At 47.3% G+C, this 18,095-nt stretch overlaps 1 protein-coding gene across 1 annotated transcript; it reads left to right on the top strand.

Moving 5' to 3' along the window:
* The first annotated feature begins 7,555 nt into the window (after positions 1-7,555).
* Positions 7,556-16,743, top strand: LOC137476179 (acyl-CoA (8-3)-desaturase-like). The gene is made up of 12 exons (XM_068194303.1): positions 7,556-7,817; positions 9,754-9,864; positions 10,140-10,337; positions 11,099-11,200; positions 11,332-11,460; positions 12,605-12,665; positions 12,776-12,852; positions 13,335-13,432; positions 13,741-13,837; positions 14,040-14,119; positions 14,513-14,638; positions 14,845-16,743. Exons 1-12 carry the CDS (start codon positions 7,620-7,622, stop codon positions 14,894-14,896), a joined length of 1,329 nt encoding a protein of 442 aa, XP_068050404.1. The 5' UTR covers positions 7,556-7,619; the 3' UTR covers positions 14,897-16,743.
* The last annotated feature ends 1,352 nt before the right edge of the window (positions 16,744-18,095 follow it).

Raw genomic sequence — 18,095 nt, 5'->3', positions numbered from 1 at the left:
CCGCTCCGCTCCGCCCGGTCCCGGGGCTCTCCGGCGGGATCAGCCGAGCCCCAGCGCCAATCCCGGCTGTCCCGCCGCCCTCCCTCTCCCGCCCATTGGCCCGTCCCGATCTTTCGAAGCGGCTGCGGGCCGGGGCCGCCTGGGGACGGGAGCCCCTCGCCTCCTCCTCCTCCTCCACCTCCTGCTCCGAGCTTCGTGTCCTCGAGATTTTTTGGCTCCTGATGTAAAGAGCTGCCCCCGCCGTTTGTTTTTTGTTTTTTTTTTTTCTTCCTTTTCCCGCGTTTTCTTATCTTTCTCCTTCTTTTTTCCTCCCTTCCTTTTCCCTGTTTTTTTTTCTTCATTTCCTTTTCTGTCCTCTCCTCCTTCCTCCCTTTTCTCCCCCTCCCCTTCCCCACCTTTCCCACTTCGCTCCTTTCCCCTCTTTTTCCTCCCTTTATCCCCCTTTTCCTCCTTCTCCTCTTTCCCACTTTTCCTACCTTTCCCCCTTTCTCTCGTTTCCACTTCTTCCATCTTTTGTCATCTCTTTCCCCTTTTCTTCCCCCTTCCCCACTTTTTCCTCCCTATTTCTCTTCCCCCCTTCTCCCTTTTCTGCCTTTTCCTCTTCCACTCCTTTTCCCTCCTTTTTTTCCCTTCACCCCTCCTCCTGCTTCCCTTCTTTCCACCCTTTTCTCCTCCTTCCCCTCTCCTTTTACTATTTTTTACTATTTTTACTCTTTTTTACTTTTTTTTGCTTTTTTCTTTTCCCCCTCTTTTTCATACTTTCCCCCCCTGTTTTTTTCTCCCTTTTCTGCCTTATTCCCACCAGACTTCTCACCTCACTATTCACTGCTGAGCTCTTCCGCCCAAAATCTGCATTGTTTTACTCTGTTTTTGCCAGGCTTCTGCTGGTGGCTGCCAGACTTCACAGCATTGCTGTGGCACAAGCAGAGCTGGTTGAACTCTCCTGCCCCAGGCCATGCTTTTATTAACAGGTGGGATAATGCCATCTTTGCCATCTTTTCCTTGCCGTGGGGCACTTTATTGTACACAATTCCTGCATTAGGTTATGCAAGGTGTGGTGTGGCAAGGACAAAAAAAACCACAGACCTCTTTCCCTGCGGCTTTGTTTACCTCTGACAGGACCTGTGGCCACTTTCCAGGACCAGGCAGGTGTGATCCCCAGCTTTCCTGCCAATAAGAATCTTTTCCTGTGATTATTTTGCATAAATAAGTGGGAGGATTATTAATCCTTTCTGGAGTGGCAGAGGCTGGGCCTAAGCAGGTGAAGGAACCCACAGCGTTAACCATAGAATCACAGAAGGATTTGGGTGGGAAAGGACATTAAAGCTCATCCAGTTCCACTCCCTTGCTATGGACAGGGAAATCTTCCACTGTCCCAGGTTGCTCCAAGCCCCATCCAAACTGGTCTGGAACACTTCCAGGGATGAGGCAGCCACAGCTTCTCTGGGCATCCTATGCCAGGGCCTCAGGATCCTCACAGGGAAGAATTTCTTCCAATCCAAATCTCTCCTCTTTAGGTTTGTGCCAAGCCATGCTAGAGCTTTCCTCTGTTTCTGCCTGGTGTTAATGCTGCAGGATGGCTTCAGCCTGTTAAACAATCTTTGCCTGTGGTGTGGGGTGAGGAAAGTCAGAAATGACAGGAATGTTTTGCTAAGACTTGCAAGTTTTATTTAGTTTGGTTCAAAATAGCCCTGTGACAAGGATCAGACTAAATTACAGCCAGACACCACATTAAGGTGGACCTGTAACATGTTGCTTGTGAGGAGGGAAAGGTTTGCTGAGTTCTTTGAATTTGGGGATTTTAGTCCTGTAGGTGTGCCTGGATATGTACAACTCAGGAATAAATCCTTCCCTGTGAGGGTGCTGAGGCCCTGGCACAGGTTTCCCAGGGAAGCTGTGGCTGCCCCATCCCTGGAAGTGTCCAAGGCCAGGTTGGAGGGGGCTTGAAGCAGCCTGGGATAGTGGGTGGTGTCCTTGCCCATGGCAGGGGGTTGGAATGGGATGAGCTTTAAGGTCTCTCCCAACGCAAACCATTCCTGGATTCTATGTTGATTCTATGAAATAAGCTGAAAAGGAGGTTGGTCCATTTTGGAATTCACCTGTAGATGGACAAAGAAGTAAAATCAGCTCCCAGAACTCCCTACCTGGATATTTCCCATGGAAAATTGCACTTAATGACAAGTCATTGAAAGATGCTTCTAAAAAAAATCCCTACTGCTCTCAGCCTCCTGCAGCACAGCCAGCCAGTCTGTCAGGCTTCAGGCAGGGCCTGTTCCAAGTTTTCTTTGGCTCCTGGGACACAAAACAGCCCCAGCAAAGAGAGGAGAACAGGCTCTGCTCTATGGCCAAGTGGGTGAAAGGCTGCGGTTGCTGCCCGGTGTAGCTTTAGCAGCACAAAGAGCTTGTGTGAGGGACATAAAAGCGCTGAGTTTAACCAAAGAGTCACGAGATGTGGGCAAAAAAGGTGAGGAAAGTGAAAGGGAGCAAAGTATGGGAAGGGGGATGTAGAAGTGGAAGAGTTTTGCAGCACACATAGAAGTGGCTCTTCTGCTCTTCAGCTAATGAGGCAGTGAAGGATATCTGATTGGAGTAGACTGGAAAGGTGAAAAAGCAGGGAAAAGTGGTAGCTCAGGTATCTTTAGACCGGAAAGGTGAAAAAGCAGGGAAAAGTGGTAGCTCAGGTATCTTTAGACCGGAAAGGTGAAAAAGCAGGGAAAAGTGGTAGCTCAGGTATCTTTACACTGTCTCATGCATTGGTTTAATGTAAAAGAAGTTCCTTTTCCCTGAGGAAAGCGCTTTAAAAACGTAGCAAAAGCACAATATTTTCTGTGTTTGTTGTCTCATCCCTTTGTGGAATTTCATGTAGGAGGCAAGGTCTGATACGTTTTTGGTTTTTTTTTGTTTTGTTTTGTTTTTTTTTTTTTTTGCAAGGTCTGATAAGTTTATTTTAATTTGGTTTTTAGAAAGGACTTTGACAGCAGGACGCAGACTGGCACCAGCACATGGAAATGCTCTGCAGCTGTGCTGCAGTCTTCATGGATGCAGGGAAAATCCTCCTTTTCACCCAGTTTATAGTATGAGATCCATCACTTGGTAAGGCCAGATGGCTCCAAGGCATGTGGTGGGAAAAGGAGGCAGCAGGAAGGAGCAGTGAACAAGGGAAAGACACAGAGCAGCTTTCTGAAGGGGAAGAAGGCAGGAACTGAGGATCTCGGGAGAAAAATAGAGTGAACATCAGATTTAGTTGCACCTTTAAACTTTTGATACTTTTAGTAGTCTTTTTTTATACCTTTTTTCCTTTCTGCCAAATAAAAATACATGTAAGGAGAGAAAGGACCCCAGGTTTCCCCTGTCTTTCACAAGAGGGAAAGGCTGAGGAGCTCTGAACATAAAAATAGATATTAAATTGAATAATAAATTCAAACATAGTGGGAAACAGCTGGGCAGGGAATGGAGGGCTGGAGCCTGAGGTGAGGGAACCCAGTGATTAGGTGGGAATGCTGTATTTAAAATAAACTGCTACCAAAGATTTCTTTGATATTTTTTTACTCTGACATATTCCACTTTTTCTCTAGTCCTGGGAGAGTGGCTGAGAGCTGAGGAACTTTGCAAGGGAAACAACAACAAAGGAACAGAAATCCCCATTGTGTGGCCATGGCTGGCAGGGATTCCACATTCTGCAGTGGATCTTGGGCTGCCCGTGGGTTTATCAGGGTCAGGGCACAAACTGCCAGGGGAGCAGGGGAGGGAGTCACACTCAGAAAGCAGCAAAGCAGCAGACACTGCAGCAGGGCAGGAATAAGGACAGAAATGCTCTGTTCTGATGCTGCTTTGTTATGATTTCTAGTCAAAGTCCTGCTGGTATTCCCACGTTATAAATGGATCATTTCCTTTTTTTTCCGTACTCAGGTTTTGCTTTCCAAAGTGTAGAACTCTAAACAATCACCACCTGACTCCCTCAGTTGCTAATCTGATTTTATGACTTCTGAAGGACAAAAAAAAAAAAAAAGCTTATTTTTATCCCCTCCCTTACACAGAGTAATTCCTGGGTGCTTTTCCTGCCAAGATGCAAACTCCTCACAAATCTCAGTCTTTTTTGTATCTAAATTTTAACAGTCAGTTGAGTTATTAGAGTAGAGCACTGAGCAAATATCCCATGAAGTTACACTCTTTGTGTGGAAAATCAAGACTTTATTGTGGGTGTGAAGTGTTAGCAACCCTAACAAAGAGTTCTGGGTACAACACTAATTTAGGCCAACTTATTCCAGTATTCCAGCTCATTCCCAATAATACAACAAGAATAAAGGGAATGTTTCCAGTTTCTCCCTCTTCTACTGGTGTTACACAGAACCTTGCAGTGGATCCTAAGCCTGGTGTAGGAATGGTGTTACAGGGAGCTGTCAGGCTCTTCCCTGGTAGTAACACAATGACTGAATTAGTGGTTTCCTGCTGCATTTGCTTCATCAGCGTGGCTGTTTTAATTGCACTGATGACAGAATCTTGTAAATCATGCCACCACAATTCCCCTGTGCCTAGAATCCTCAGCTTTTCTTAGGCTGAATCAAAGCCAAGAACTGAGTCTTCTTTTAGACTCTGCCCTTTTAAACTGTTTTTCAGCATTTGTTATTTTCCTTTTATTTCTTTTTTCCTGTGGTTTCAGACCTCACCATCCATCATTGTAACTCGTTTTCTCTAAAAGGAGAACATCAGGCTGCAATCCTTTCAACCCATCTCCCTCTTTCCCTGATTACTGGTTTGGTCACCAGATGCCCAAATATTTAGTGATCCCTTACCACCCAGGTCACTTGGGTATTTAAAGCATGTTCCAGCCAAAACATGGTAGTGAAATAAGGAATTTTAATATATTTTCTCCAAATTCTGGTGATCCCCAGTCACCAGATTTGCAGGCTGATCAGAGGAGTGAACCAAAGAGCATCTCTTCCTTCCATTTGGATTTTTGGTGGTTCGTGGTAGTCTGGGGAGCTGGGTCACAGCATGATGGTGACAGCAGATACAGAGGTGGAAGCAGTGAAGGTAAAACAAGGAGTCAGGGCACTGAAGGACTTATTTTACCTGGTTAATTGTGTTCCAGCAGGGATTGATGCCAGGAATCCCAGCTGGATGCAGGATGCTGGTGAGTCTATAACAGCAGCTGATTTTTTTCCTGTCAGTTTTTATGACAAAAGTCCCGTTCTTGTCTCTGAGACACCCATTGAGATCCCAAGCGGGGCAAGGGCAGGGCAAACAAGCACTGCTGGCAACTGGCAGGACACAGAAACCTTCCCTGCTTAGGGCTGGTGATTCCAGGAGCCTCCATGGCTTGTCTTGAATCATCTGCTGAGGGGAAAACAATCACAGCCAGGGATTTCATGTCAGAAGGAGCTGGGAAGAAAATTCCAAGGCCTGTTGTTTAATTTGTGTTAATAAGGCATTAACAGCCCTTATAGCTGCTGAAACCAGAGGAAGCACATGAAGTGAACAAGAGTGGATTTTATCAAGTTTAGTGGTGCTTTTTGCCTGTTAAGATCTCTCAAAGCAAGTATCCAAAGATATTATCCAAAGATTTATCTCGTGTAGGAAGATGGAATTTATTTGCTTTTAACAAATTCAGGAAAAAGAAAACTGATCTCTGTGTGTCCCCCATATTCATGATAAAAGGTCATAAATATAGACTAAATTTAGGATAAATATTCTGTTGTGCAGTTAATGATGGGGGAAAATGGAATTTGAAATAATTACTGCACTGTTCTGAATATAATTATGTTTAAAAAGATACTAAACATCTATTCATGTTTATTAATACAAATTGCTGAAGGGAAGGAAATAAAAATGTTGCATCCAGTGCTTTGCAGGCACAGAATTCCAAGATGCGATGTAGCCATCAGGTGATGCGGCCCAGTGGCTTTTTGTTTCTATGGTTACCTTCAACTGGATTTGCTGTAACTAGGTCAGATTGGAAGGTGTGAATGGAAACAAAGAAATCTGGGATCAATAAGGAGAGTTCAGGGAGATGAGTGTGGGGAGAGGAATTTTAATTTGTAACTCATATGGATGAAGTCCCACACAGGGGGATTGGTCTGTTTTAGCATCATTCAGTCTTCCAGCGTTATTCTGCTGTCTGAAGAATCATCTGCAGGGGTTTGATGTGATTTACCTGTGGCAACACCTTCCCTCCCTCTGGCTGCATATCCAGGCATGAGCAGCCAAAAGGAGCTTCAGCAACAGGAAAGGCTGAGGCAGTCGGAAGGGAGAGGCAGAACAGATGGAAAAGAGGGAGGGATCTGCTGCAAAGGAGAAACAAAATCAAGGATAGGGAAGATATGTCATAATCAGCATAGAAATAAGGAGAAACAGGTTGTAAAAGTGGTTCAAAAGAAGGAAGTTGAGTGTGAGGAAGGGAAACTTCCTGTGATGCTTTAAGATTTAGCTTTCATATTTTCCAGATTCTGTACTGCATTAGTACATAACTCTGAACTTCACATAAAGTGTTAGCAAATTCTCGTCACAGTTTCCTTAGACAAAACAATCCTTTTCCAGCCTGAGAACCAAGGACACCGTTGTAGCTTCAGGCCCAAAAAGTGTAAACAACAGCAAATTGAGGAGAGCAAACTGGGAGGATGGGACTTCATAACCTGAAGCTGTGGTTGGACAATTAACCCCAATATGTAAATGGACCAAAACTTATAAAAGTGTGAAAACTCATGACCATCTTGGGTCCATCTTGGGTAGAGACACATCCGGGCTCTTGTACTGCCCAAGGTGTATCCTTTGAAGGCCTTTTAAGAAATACCTACTTTATTCTTTAACTCTGTCTAGCCTCTGTTCCAGGTAGCCTCTCTAGGCATCACCTGGAAGGACAGTGGAGACCGCTGGGGGTCGGTCTCTCCCCCAGGTAACAAGTGACAGGACAAGAGGAAACAGCCTCGAGGTGTGCCAGGGGAGGTTTAAGTTGGATATGAGGGAGAATTGTTGTCAAGGGTTAACAAGCCCTGGAACAGACTGTCTGGGGCAGTGGTGGAGTCAGCTGGGGGGATTTAAAAGCCGCGTGTATGTGGCATTTGGAGACGTGTTTCTGTGGGGCCCAGCAACAGGACGAGGAGCAAAGGCTGTAAACTAAAACCCCGAAGTTTCACCTCAGCGTGAGGAAGAACTTCTTTACATTGAGGATGGCAGGGCACTGGGACAGGCTGCTCAGGGAGCTCAGGAAGGATGTGGAGTCTCCCTCTCTGGAGTCCCCAAACCCACCTGGATCCTGTGCCACCTGCTCCAGGTGACCCTGCCCTGGCAGGGGGTTCAATTGAATGATCTCCAGAGCTCCCTTCCAACCCGAACGATCCCGTGGTTCTGTGACTGATGGGCTGGGCAGTGCTGGGGGCCTCGCTGCTCTAAACGAAATGATCCCGGGAGCCATCCCAGCCCGGACAGCCCGAGTTCCCGTCCGTCCCGTGCTGTCACCCCGAATGCCCCAGCATCCCGGCCGCCCCTGTCGGGCCCCGGGGGCGGGCGCACGGCGAGCGCAGCCCAGTGGGCGGGGGGGACCGGGGTGGGCGTGGGGGCCCCGGGGAGGCGGAGCCGGGCCGAGCCGAGCCGAGCCGAGCCCGGGCGAGCCGATCCCGGCCATGGAGGGGTCGGAGCCCGTCCGGGGGGAGATGCGGCGCTTCACCTGGGAGGAGATCGGGCAGCGGAACGGGCGGGGGCCGGCGCCGCAGGAGCGCTGGCTGGTGATCGACAGGAAGGTGTACGACATCAGCCACTTCTGCCGGAGACACCCGGGGGGCTCCCGGGTCATCAGCCACTACGCCGGGCAGGACGCCACGGTGAGCGGCCGGCTGCGGCCCCGGCAGCCCGGCAGGGAGGGCTGGAGGAGGGATGAGCGCGGAGCAGGATCCCTGGGGCTGGGAGCAGGATCCCTGGGGCTGGGAGCACGCAGGGAGCCTGTGTCGCACGCCTGTGCCACACACGCGTACGCCGGGCGCGGTGTGCAAGGGAACACACAGCGCGCACGCTCCGCCGGGAATTGTTTGGGATTGTTGTTACAAGGAAGCGCTGCTGAAGGAATGACTGAAAAACCGCAACCGGGAAGGAAAAAAAAAAAAAAAATCCCAAATCCCCTCAGTACTTTTTGCACACATAAGAGTACCGGGTGCTGCCAGCCGTGTGGCACACGCGGTGACAGAGTTGTTGTTCGCGGCGCGGGTGCCTTCGCCCCCCTCGAACTTCCCGAACCCAAGAGATGGCACGAGAGCAGCATGTCACTGAAAATCGTATTTCAGTCACGAAAAAGGAATGAATCACTCGTGTCTGAGTGCCAGCGGCTGCTGCAGAGCGGAGTAAATGCTGCCGGAGTCGGGTGTGGGGTGGCTTTGCCAGTGATGTTTCTTTCTTTGTCTGCTTGTGCCTTTTCCATGAATTTCTCCAAATGCGCGTGTTTGGACCCAAGGGTGGATATGGGGTGGGAATCTCCCTCTAGGGTGGTGTTGATGGACTGTGTTTCAGTCAGGATGGAACTTGAGATCTCCACGTGAAGATCTTATCGTAGGAATATCATTTAGAGCCAAAAATAACAAGAGAATTTGCAACATTTCGTGAGGGCAGGGTGCACATGTGCGTTTTCAAAGCCCTGCCACTGGCACAGGTTGCCCAGAGAAGTGGTGGTGCCCGATCCCTGGAAGTGTTCCAGGCCTGGCTGGGTGGAGCTTGGAGCAACCTGCAAGGTGTCTGTGCTAGGGGGGAATGAGATGAGCTCTGAAGGACCTTTCTTACACGAACATTCTGAGTTTCTGTGAGCAGAAAAGGGTCAGCCCATGGATGGAGTAGGGCTGCATGGTGGGATTGCAGCCAGCTGCATTCTTTAGGTGATGGTGATGATATCAGTGCCATTGCTGGCTGCAGTTGAACTGCTGACCGCTCAGAAACCCCTGCCAAGTTTTATTTCCCAGTGGTTTTGTCCCTGGGGATCAAAAGAACGACACTCCACAAAACCAGGACAAAATGGGAAGGAAGAACTCCTCTGGTTCACTGTTCTGATTTCTGGAAGGTGCAGTCAGCTGTCCCCTAACTCCAGCTGGGATTGCACTCCAGGTTTTACAGCCTTCGTGGAAAGGATTGGTCTAAATGTGTGGTACCATCCTCCCCTGTTCTGTCCACATACTCCTCCCCATTTCCCCCCCCTTTTCTAATGAGAAAATGCAAATATTGGTTCCCGTCTCTTTTTCCCTCCTTTATTCAGTGACCCTGAGCAGGGAGGATGCTACAGCTTACCTAGAGCTGGCAACACCAGCCAGTTTTTTTAACCCCTTTCCTGACTAGAGATCTTTTAAAAGCACATTTTAATTTAAAAGCACACAACGATGGCCTAGTAATTATAGTGATAAACAATGCATGGTTATAGCAGAAAATTAAAAAAACCCACATGCTTAGGTTGAGGGAGATTGTAAAAATGCGCTAATTTGGGCATCAGGAGAGAAATGTGGAAAGGAGGTAAATGGGAGATCAGGAATTAGATGTCAAAGTGCCATGCGTGCCTGCAGGATTTGTAATTTAGATATAGGGACAGAATCTGTCGTGATAACAGCCAGTAGTGGGTTTTTTCACCTGGTTGCCATGGAGATTGACACCACATTTAAATAATAACAGTAACTGATTTCCCCAACAGGAATCTTTTGAATGGTCCAGCATATCATGGAATAGATTTCTTTTGCTGCCGCCTGAATGATGGTTTTTCTTCATCCTGTTCCTCTGTCTGCGTTTCAGGATCCTTTCATTGCTTTTCATCTTGACAAAGCACTGGTAAGGAAGTACATGAACCCTCTCCTGATTGGGGAACTGGCACCAGATCAGCCCAGCTTTGAGCCCAGCAAGAACGTGAGTGTCATAAAGACTTGGCTTTGGGGTTGAAATTGTACTGTTTACCTTTTCTGACTGTCAGGCAGAACTCCCTGTACATAAGATCATAGGATCTTCCGGAATCACTGTTGGCTGAAGCTTCATTTCACATCATTATTTGTAATTTTAGCAAAGATTTGTCTCCAGGTGGCCCTCAGTTTCCCCCCTTTTCATCCCTGAGAGGGAAAACTATGTTTCTATTGATGTTCCTGCGGCGTTTTCTGACCAGTGGATGCTTTTGGGTCTCCCCACAGAAAAAGCTGGTGGAAGATTTCCGTGAGCTCCGTGCCACCGTGGAGAGGATGGGGCTTCTCCAGCCCAACCATGCCTTCTTTATCCTCTGTCTCTGCCACATCTTGATGCTGGATATTGCAGCCTGGCTCATCATCTGGTATTTTGGAGCATCCTTGGTGCCTTTCCTCTTCTCTGCTGTGCTTCTGGGCACTGTCCAGGTGAACAACTACACAAAAATAACCCCAAAAAGCCAAATTTGGGACTTGGGTGCTTGTTGCCATAAGCAGGGGACAGATCTTATCATCATGGACTTCCCCAAATACTGCTTCTCTCTGGATTCCACCATAAGGCAAAACTACACATGCTGCTGTGGTAGAGCAGGCTTTGCCTCACTTTTTCCTCCCCATACTCCATCAAAGCCTTCCTTATTCCAGCCTTCCCCACACGATGAAAGCCATGCTCCGCTCCTGAGCTCCATGGTGCCAGAGCTCCGTGGCAGTGTGCAGGAGCCAAGCCACTGTGTTCCCATGGGAACTTGCAGGGAGTTAAAAGAGAGGGCAGAGCGGCTCTCAAAGCCCCAGCTATTCCTCCCATGGCCAGCTGATCCCCTTGGAATTACAAGTACTTGGAGGAGGCAGCAGCAATCTGCTCCTTAAAGGACACTTTGTTGCTGATTTCAGAGCAGTTTTGTGAGGGAATAAATGCTGGTTCTCAGCTCTGTGGCTGTTTTTTTCCCATGACTTTTTTTCCCTTCCTCATGGAAACAACTATCCAGGACTAAAAGTCATTAGGCAGAGTCTGGAGTGCACTGATGTGTAGTGAAAAAGGAGTTGGGATTGGGCCCTGGCAGTGGAAGAGCTTTTGCTATCCAGGGATACGTCGTGAGGAGCGTGGGAGTGGGAGATGAAAGCCTTTTTCAGACACAGATCCTCCTGACAGTTCTTTTTCCCCAGCAGCACTGTTGTTTTCTTAATTCCAGGCCCAGGCTGGCTGGCTCCAGCATGATTTTGGACACCTGTCAGTCTTCAGCAAGTCCAGGTGGAACCACTGGGTGCACAAGTTCGTCATCGGCCACCTCAAGGTGAGCACTGGCTGTGGGGAGGGGCTGCCAGAGCCCTGCTCTGCAGCCAGAACCAATCCCAGGATAAGGAGAGAGCTGAGGGCAGAAGATCCACCTGCTTTAGGGAACTTTCTTCTCATCCATTCCCACAGGGAGCCCCGGCCAGCTGGTGGAATCACCTCCACTTCCAGCACCACGCCAAACCCAACTGCTTCCGGAAGGATCCCGATGTCAACATGCACCCCTTGTTTTTTGCTTTGGGGAAAACCCTCTCTGTGGAGGTGAGACCTGAGGGGAGCTGGGAGGTGACAGCAATAGGATTCAAATTTGGGAAGCTGCAGAGAGCTTGGAGACTGGACACTAATTAGTTTGATTTCATATAGTGCTACTTTGCCTTTCACTAGTCCTTAATATTCCTCAGTAATATTCCAGCAATTCTGAGATCTTTATATTCTTAAAACTTCACTCAGAGTTATTTTTGCAGTGTCAGAAGATAAGAATGAAATATTTGCCATGATTGCAAGTTCCTATTTCCCTTGATGAGAGAATTTCAATTTTATGATTATCAGAATTACAAGTTGTTCTCTTTTGCCAAGATCAGTGTGACTAATTGTAGTGATCTGGGGATGGAAGCAGCAGATGACAAGCCAGGGCTGTCTGGAACTTTTACAATTCCTGATCAAAGAAGCTATTTTGGTGGTCTCAGCCTGGCAGTGGGTGTCACAGTGGTGCCCATCTGGAGTCCAGCTCTATTTCTGGTGCAGCTCTGCAGTTAAATGAGTGGCTTTAGCATTTGTTGTCCTTTAAAAAAAAAGCTATGTAAATTCATAGTGTCACTTAAAATGCTCTGATTTGTATTGAAATTAAGGGATGGGCTATTGGGAATTAGTTTGAACATGTACAGGGATATTATGGCATTCCTTAAGGAAGCCAGTGGCTTGATCTGTTATGTTTGTACAGCAAACATTGAAAAATGAGCCACCTCAGAGGGAAGATAATCTGTTCACCCTCATTCCTGTGGACAGTTTCATGCCTAGATACTCACTTCTCTGTTTTCCAGACTAATTGCAAGGAGATGGGAGTTCCACACACTGCCATCTTCATTTACAGTATCGTAACAGTATCATAGCTTGGGGTTTTTTAATTCTGAAGCTCTGCTTTGTCAGCAAACTGTTTGTGTGGGTTTCTATTTCAGCATTTTTAGGCAGCTTGTGCCCTCTGTAGGGGCAGAGCTTCCTGTGCAGGTCACTGTGTGTGTGCAGCACTGCCCAGCCCCTTCTGCACCCAGGGCAGGGTGAAAACTCCTCCCGGCCGAGGTTCCAGGGGATGGTGGATGCTGCCTTGGTTGGATAGAACATCTCCTGGAAGTTTAGGAGTGTGTACACAGGTGTCTTCATGGCCTGCGTAATTTCTGTATTTTAACAGCTTGGTGTGCAAAAGAAGAAATTCATGCCTTACAACCACCAGCACAAATACTTCTTCATCAGTGAGTAACCTCCCCCTCTGCAGTTCCATGGCCAGAAGTCACTCTGCCCCTTGTGATCTCATTCCACCCCATCCTGTTGGGGTAATTCATGGCTCTGTTTGTCCCTCCAGTTGGTCCTCCAGCGCTGGTGCCCCTTTATTTCCAGTGGTACATCTTCTATTTCGCCGTGCAGAGGAAGCAGTGGGTGGTGAGTCAGCTCCACGGGGGCCAGGGGGGCTTCTCCTGGGTTTAGGGATGAATTCCAGTGCCAGATTTACTGGGAGTTTTATGTGTCTGCAGCAGAGGATGTGGGTGTAGATTTGGGAATGATGTTTGCCAAAGGGGGATCTTCCATGGCCTTTCTTTGTGAAAGATCCTCTGGGTAACAAAAGATGTTCTCTGGTGTTCTGGGTTTTGGTTTTCTCACTGCTTGGTTCCTCTTTAGATCCAGAGGAAAACGTGGTGCTTTAGAGCATGTCCTGTCTGGTGTTTGTCCTCTGCTGGGCTCATGGAACCAGGATGGTTCCTGAGCACAGGGAGTGGCTGGTGTCAGGTTACTTTGTGATGAAGCTGGGGAGGAAAAATTGATCAGTAGAAGACATTACAGGAGGTTTTAAATGGAATGATGGTAAATTCAGAAGTCAGAAAATCTTCCTTCTAATGAAGTTTTCCCTGTCCCCTGTACTACAGGACCTGGCCTGGATGCTGTCCTTCTACATCCGATTCTTCCTCACCTACTTGCCCTTCCTGGGCGTGAAGGGTACCCTGGGTCTCCACCTGTTAGTCAGGTATCATCCAACTTAAAATTCCAACATTTTCTCTGCCTAGTTTGCATCAATCCTTTGTGTCAGCTTTTCTCCAGCCCCCTGGTTATTTTTCTCATCACTCCCTGTTCTTCTCTCTCCTGATCCTTTCAGTGGGATGGGTGGTTTCTTGTCAGGCTGCAGAAGATGGAAGGTGTGTGTAGGTCTGATCTGTTTTGCTTTCTGGTGTTTATTTTGTCAGGCAACAACCAGCTGGTGTGTGCACAAGTGTTTTGTGTTGACTTGTCACATCATGGGTGTGTGATCTGTGATGGGTTTTTGTTTTTACACAGGTTTATAGAAAGCAACTGGTTTGTCTGGGTCACACAAATGAATCACATCCCCATGCACATTGATTATGATAAGAATTTGGACTGGTTCTCTACCCAGGTGAGACCTTATTTATGGAGATCTGTGACAGTTCTGGGTGTGTAAAGTCCATCTATCTCAGCCTGGCCACCTCGTGTTGGCTGGAAATAACTCCTGGAGCTGTTGTGTCCAGCCAGAATTCCTGTGGGGATGAGAAACCTGTGTTTGAGAGAGGACATTGCTAAAATAATACTTAAAACAGGACTTTTTTTTTTCCTTTCAGCTCCAGGCAACCTGCAACGTTCATCAGTCCTTGTTCAATGACTGGTTCAGTGGCCACCTGAACTTCCAGATCGAGCACCAGTGAGTGGAAACAGGGGTTGGGAATAGTTCCAAGGCGTGCTAGATACACGAGGGCTGAAGAGCCTCCAAGGTTCCTCTATCAGCTGATTCAGGAACAAAAAGATAATGTGGGTTAATTTTGTGCTATTTGTGTGGGGGCGGAACAGGAACTCTGAAAAGAAAATTTCTGGAGCACCAGTGAGCACCAGCACCACTTCAGATCTAAGCTGCATGGCACAGAGGGGAGAATTCCCAGCACAGGCACTGAAGGGACACAAGAGGGACCCTTGCAGAGCACCCATGGCTTTGGCACAAGGGGAGCTCGGGGCACTTCCAGAATTAGGCATGGCAGCAGGGCCAAGATTCCATGTGGTGGCCAGGGATGCCATTGAATCAGCACCTCCTTTCCCACAGCCTTTTCCCTACAATGCCACGGCACAACTACTGGAAGGTGGCCCCTCTGGTGAAGTCCCTGTGTGCCAAGCATGGCATTGAGTACCAGTGCAAGCCTCTGCTCACAGCCTTCGCAGACATCGTGCAGTGAGTATTGACCCACTGTGTTCCCAAGTCAAGGGTTGTCAGTGCTGTGCAGTGAAAAGGGGAGGGACATGGACAGGGAGGGGCAGCCTCTAAAGGTCCCTTCTGACCCAAATCACTTCATGGTCTCCTTTGCTTCGTCTGTAGAATTCTCCCCACGAGGCTCTGGATGGAACATGGGGTTCATTCCCTCGTTTCTCTCTTGGCAGCTCTTTGAAAGATTCAGGGGAGCTCTGGCTCGATGCTTATCTACATAAGTAAGCAGCAGTGGATCCCTGCAGAGGAATTCCCCAGCTTTGCTGCCTCCTGTGGTGATCACCCTGAAGATCTTGCACTGAGGAGAGCTGACTAAGCCAGATTCGGGGAGGTGGTGCTGCTTAATTCCATGGATGAATGTAATTAATATGATTTTTCCTTTTTTTTTTTTTTTTTTTGTTAGTGTTTTTTTTTGGGGGGGGTTGTTTGTGTTTTTTTTTTTTTTTTTTTTTTTTTTTGTAATATGTGCTCTTTAATTTTTTCTTGTGCTTCTTTCATTCCTCTTCTCTGGTGCTGAGTTCTGGGGAGAAGCTGGATGGAGGAGGTTGTGTCCCACCAAGCTGGGTGCAGCTTTGGAACTGGGAACAGATTCCTTTCCATCTGCTGATCCTTCATTTGCTGAGTATATAGGAGGGAAGCTACTTATCTAACATAGGCTTTTTGGGGTGGCTCTCATTGTGAGTGTAGTAAGAAAGTTGAGACAGCATGAAATCAAGCAATGTGGGAATTAGGCAAATGTGGAAGCTCTAGGGAATTGGATAGGTTCAGTATTTTCAAACCCCTGTTTGTAATAGGGAGCTCCCAGTCCAATTTGTACATATGTGGGTGGGATGGGGAGGTGCAGGCAGCAGTTCTCTAGGAACAGGATCTAGTTAGAGCCCTAATTGAGGTAGGGAAACAGGAAAGTGGAAGTTTTTTCATATGCCATATTCTGTGGGATTGCTGCCCTCCACATCTCTGGAAGCCTCTGGGTTATTTGGCCACTGGTGACATTCTGTGGGGGATCTGCAAGGGGTTTCCTCCCTGCCAGAGTTTGGAGTGCTATGAAGCCATTACTGAGTCAGAAGAGAGAGAAACCTGTCCCATCCATACCCAGGATCCCTACAAGAGTGACTAAGGAAGCAAAAGCATTCCAGATCAGGTTGGACAAGGCTTGGAGCAGCCTGGTTTAGTGGAATACAATAACCCATGGCAGGGGATGGAATGAGCTGAGCTTTAAGGTCCCTTCCAACCCAAACTGTTCTACAATGATTCTGTGTGAAGGGTGATCATAATCACTCTGTGATTGCCTGAAACTTTGGGCTTTTTTGGACCTCTGGATGATTTGTTAAAAGGAGAGAATTCCTGCCTCTTGGCCCATGCAGAGTGAGGCACTCCTGCCTGAGCAGCAGACAAATCTAAGGAAGTTAGAAAGGTGGTGGGGGTCAGACTGCTGTTTAAAAGTGTTTAACTTTTCATTCAGCTGCATATCTACAGGCACACCTCAGCCAAAACGTTGCTGGTCTCCCTCTCTTGATTGATGTGCCTTCCAAACACACCCCAGTCCTGTGGGATTTACTGAATAGCCTTGCTGCCTTTCCTGGGGCCTTTTAATTTACTGCCCCAACGTTACAGATGCCAAACCAGGATGTAGCACCTGCCACATCACTGAGGAAGGTGCTCCATCACCCTGGTCCCCCAGGGATTGGTGGATTAGAATCCAGGAGGGATGGGTTGATTTTGAGGAATTTTTTCCCAATCAACATCCAAAATGAGGATGAGGTGTTGATGGAATGGAAGAAACAGACCTTCTCAGGCCAAGAGTGTTGTTAAGCACAGGATAAAATTGTAATGGGAATAATAATACAATCATACATATATAGTATATATAATATTGTTATTGTTATAATATAATAATATATTGTTATATAATAACAATACATAATACAATCAAATACCTGTTGATTAAGACCATAAAGGAAGTGGGCCTTAGTTATTGTTTTACCTTGGTTTTTTTCCTGATCCATTTCTTTCCCTCGTATTACAACTGTGGATGGAGGAAAGTCTATTAATAAAATTCCTTATCTTACCAATTTGTGCTGTCATCAGAGTAAAATATATCTGTGCAAGAGTCTTCACTCTGTAAAAGGTGGAACAAATGGCTGTCCACAGCTAAAGAGAGAGAACTTCATAAACCTCTTTTTCCAGAACGTGCTTCTCCTGTGTTTTTTCTGCCACAGTAAGGAGGGAACATCCACCATACAATAAACCAAATGCCTGGATAACCAGGAAAAATAGCATAGATGAGCAGATTCACAATCCTGAAGGGTAACACTGGAAAGGGAGCTGACTCAGCATACCCAGATATGAATGTGCTGAGTTTCCTGGAAGTTTTCCAGGCTTGAGAAACACACTGAATTATATGACCTTGGAAGAACACCAATCCCAACTTTGCCATCTAGTGGAAACCTTTTGGCCTTAAAAATGGAACCTGAATATTGTGGGACAGCTTGAGAAACACACTGAATTACATGACCTTGGAAGAACACCAGCCCCAACTTTGCCATCTAGTGGAAACCTTTTGGCCTTAAAAATGGAACCTGAACATTGTGGAACAGCCACAGGGTGGCAGTCAGACATCAGAAGGGGAGGACATCCCAGAGGATCAGAAGAGAAGGATCAGCTCATGAGAGAGGCCTGGCAAGGGCATAGAGTGACAGGACCAGGAGGAATGGCTTCAAACTGAAAGGCGGGAGGTTTAGATGGGATATTGGGAAGAAATTCTTCCCTGTGAGGGTGGTGAGACCCTGGCACAGGTTGCCCTGGGAAGCTGTGGCTGTCCCTGGATCCCTGGAAGTGTGCAAGTCAGGGTTGGACTGGGCTTGGAGCAACCTGAGACAGTGGAAGGTGTCCCTGCTCATGTCAGGGAGAAGATGATATTGTTCCTGGAGATGTCAGGGGTTCATAAGACTATGAAGACTATCCAGTTAAGTGGAATATCATTGGACAAAGAGGTGGCTCCTGCCTGGAATAAATCACTTTTTCCAAATCAGGGAGGAACATCTTCAGCAATGGAGCAACTGGAATTATAAAAATATCAGTGTGATGTTCGTACAGTTAAGGGTGATGGGGCAACTGAAAGAGGAAAATGCTGTAGTTTTCCACTTGCCAACACCCACTCATCTGGACTTGTTAAGTCTGCAGATTTGCAGTCCTTGCCCAACTTGTGGATGTGTTTGTATCCATTATCCCAGATTCATGAAGAGGGGAATGGTGCTCTTTATGGAATTTTCCCCACCTTTAGAAAAGTAGGGGAAGTCAAGCTGATGGTAGAATCCCACAGGACAGATGATGAATGCAGCTGAGTCGCTCATAAACAGGAGGATTTGCTGCTTCCCAAGGTTCTTTTACAAGGAATATAAAGAGATTTCCTAACAGGTCAGGT

Source organism: Anomalospiza imberbis, chromosome 6, assembly GCF_031753505.1.
Source record: "Anomalospiza imberbis isolate Cuckoo-Finch-1a 21T00152 chromosome 6, ASM3175350v1, whole genome shotgun sequence".
In the NCBI taxonomy this organism is placed as follows: domain Eukaryota; kingdom Metazoa; phylum Chordata; class Aves; order Passeriformes; family Viduidae; genus Anomalospiza; species Anomalospiza imberbis.
This window is presented reverse-complemented; position numbering and strand designations above follow the sequence as displayed.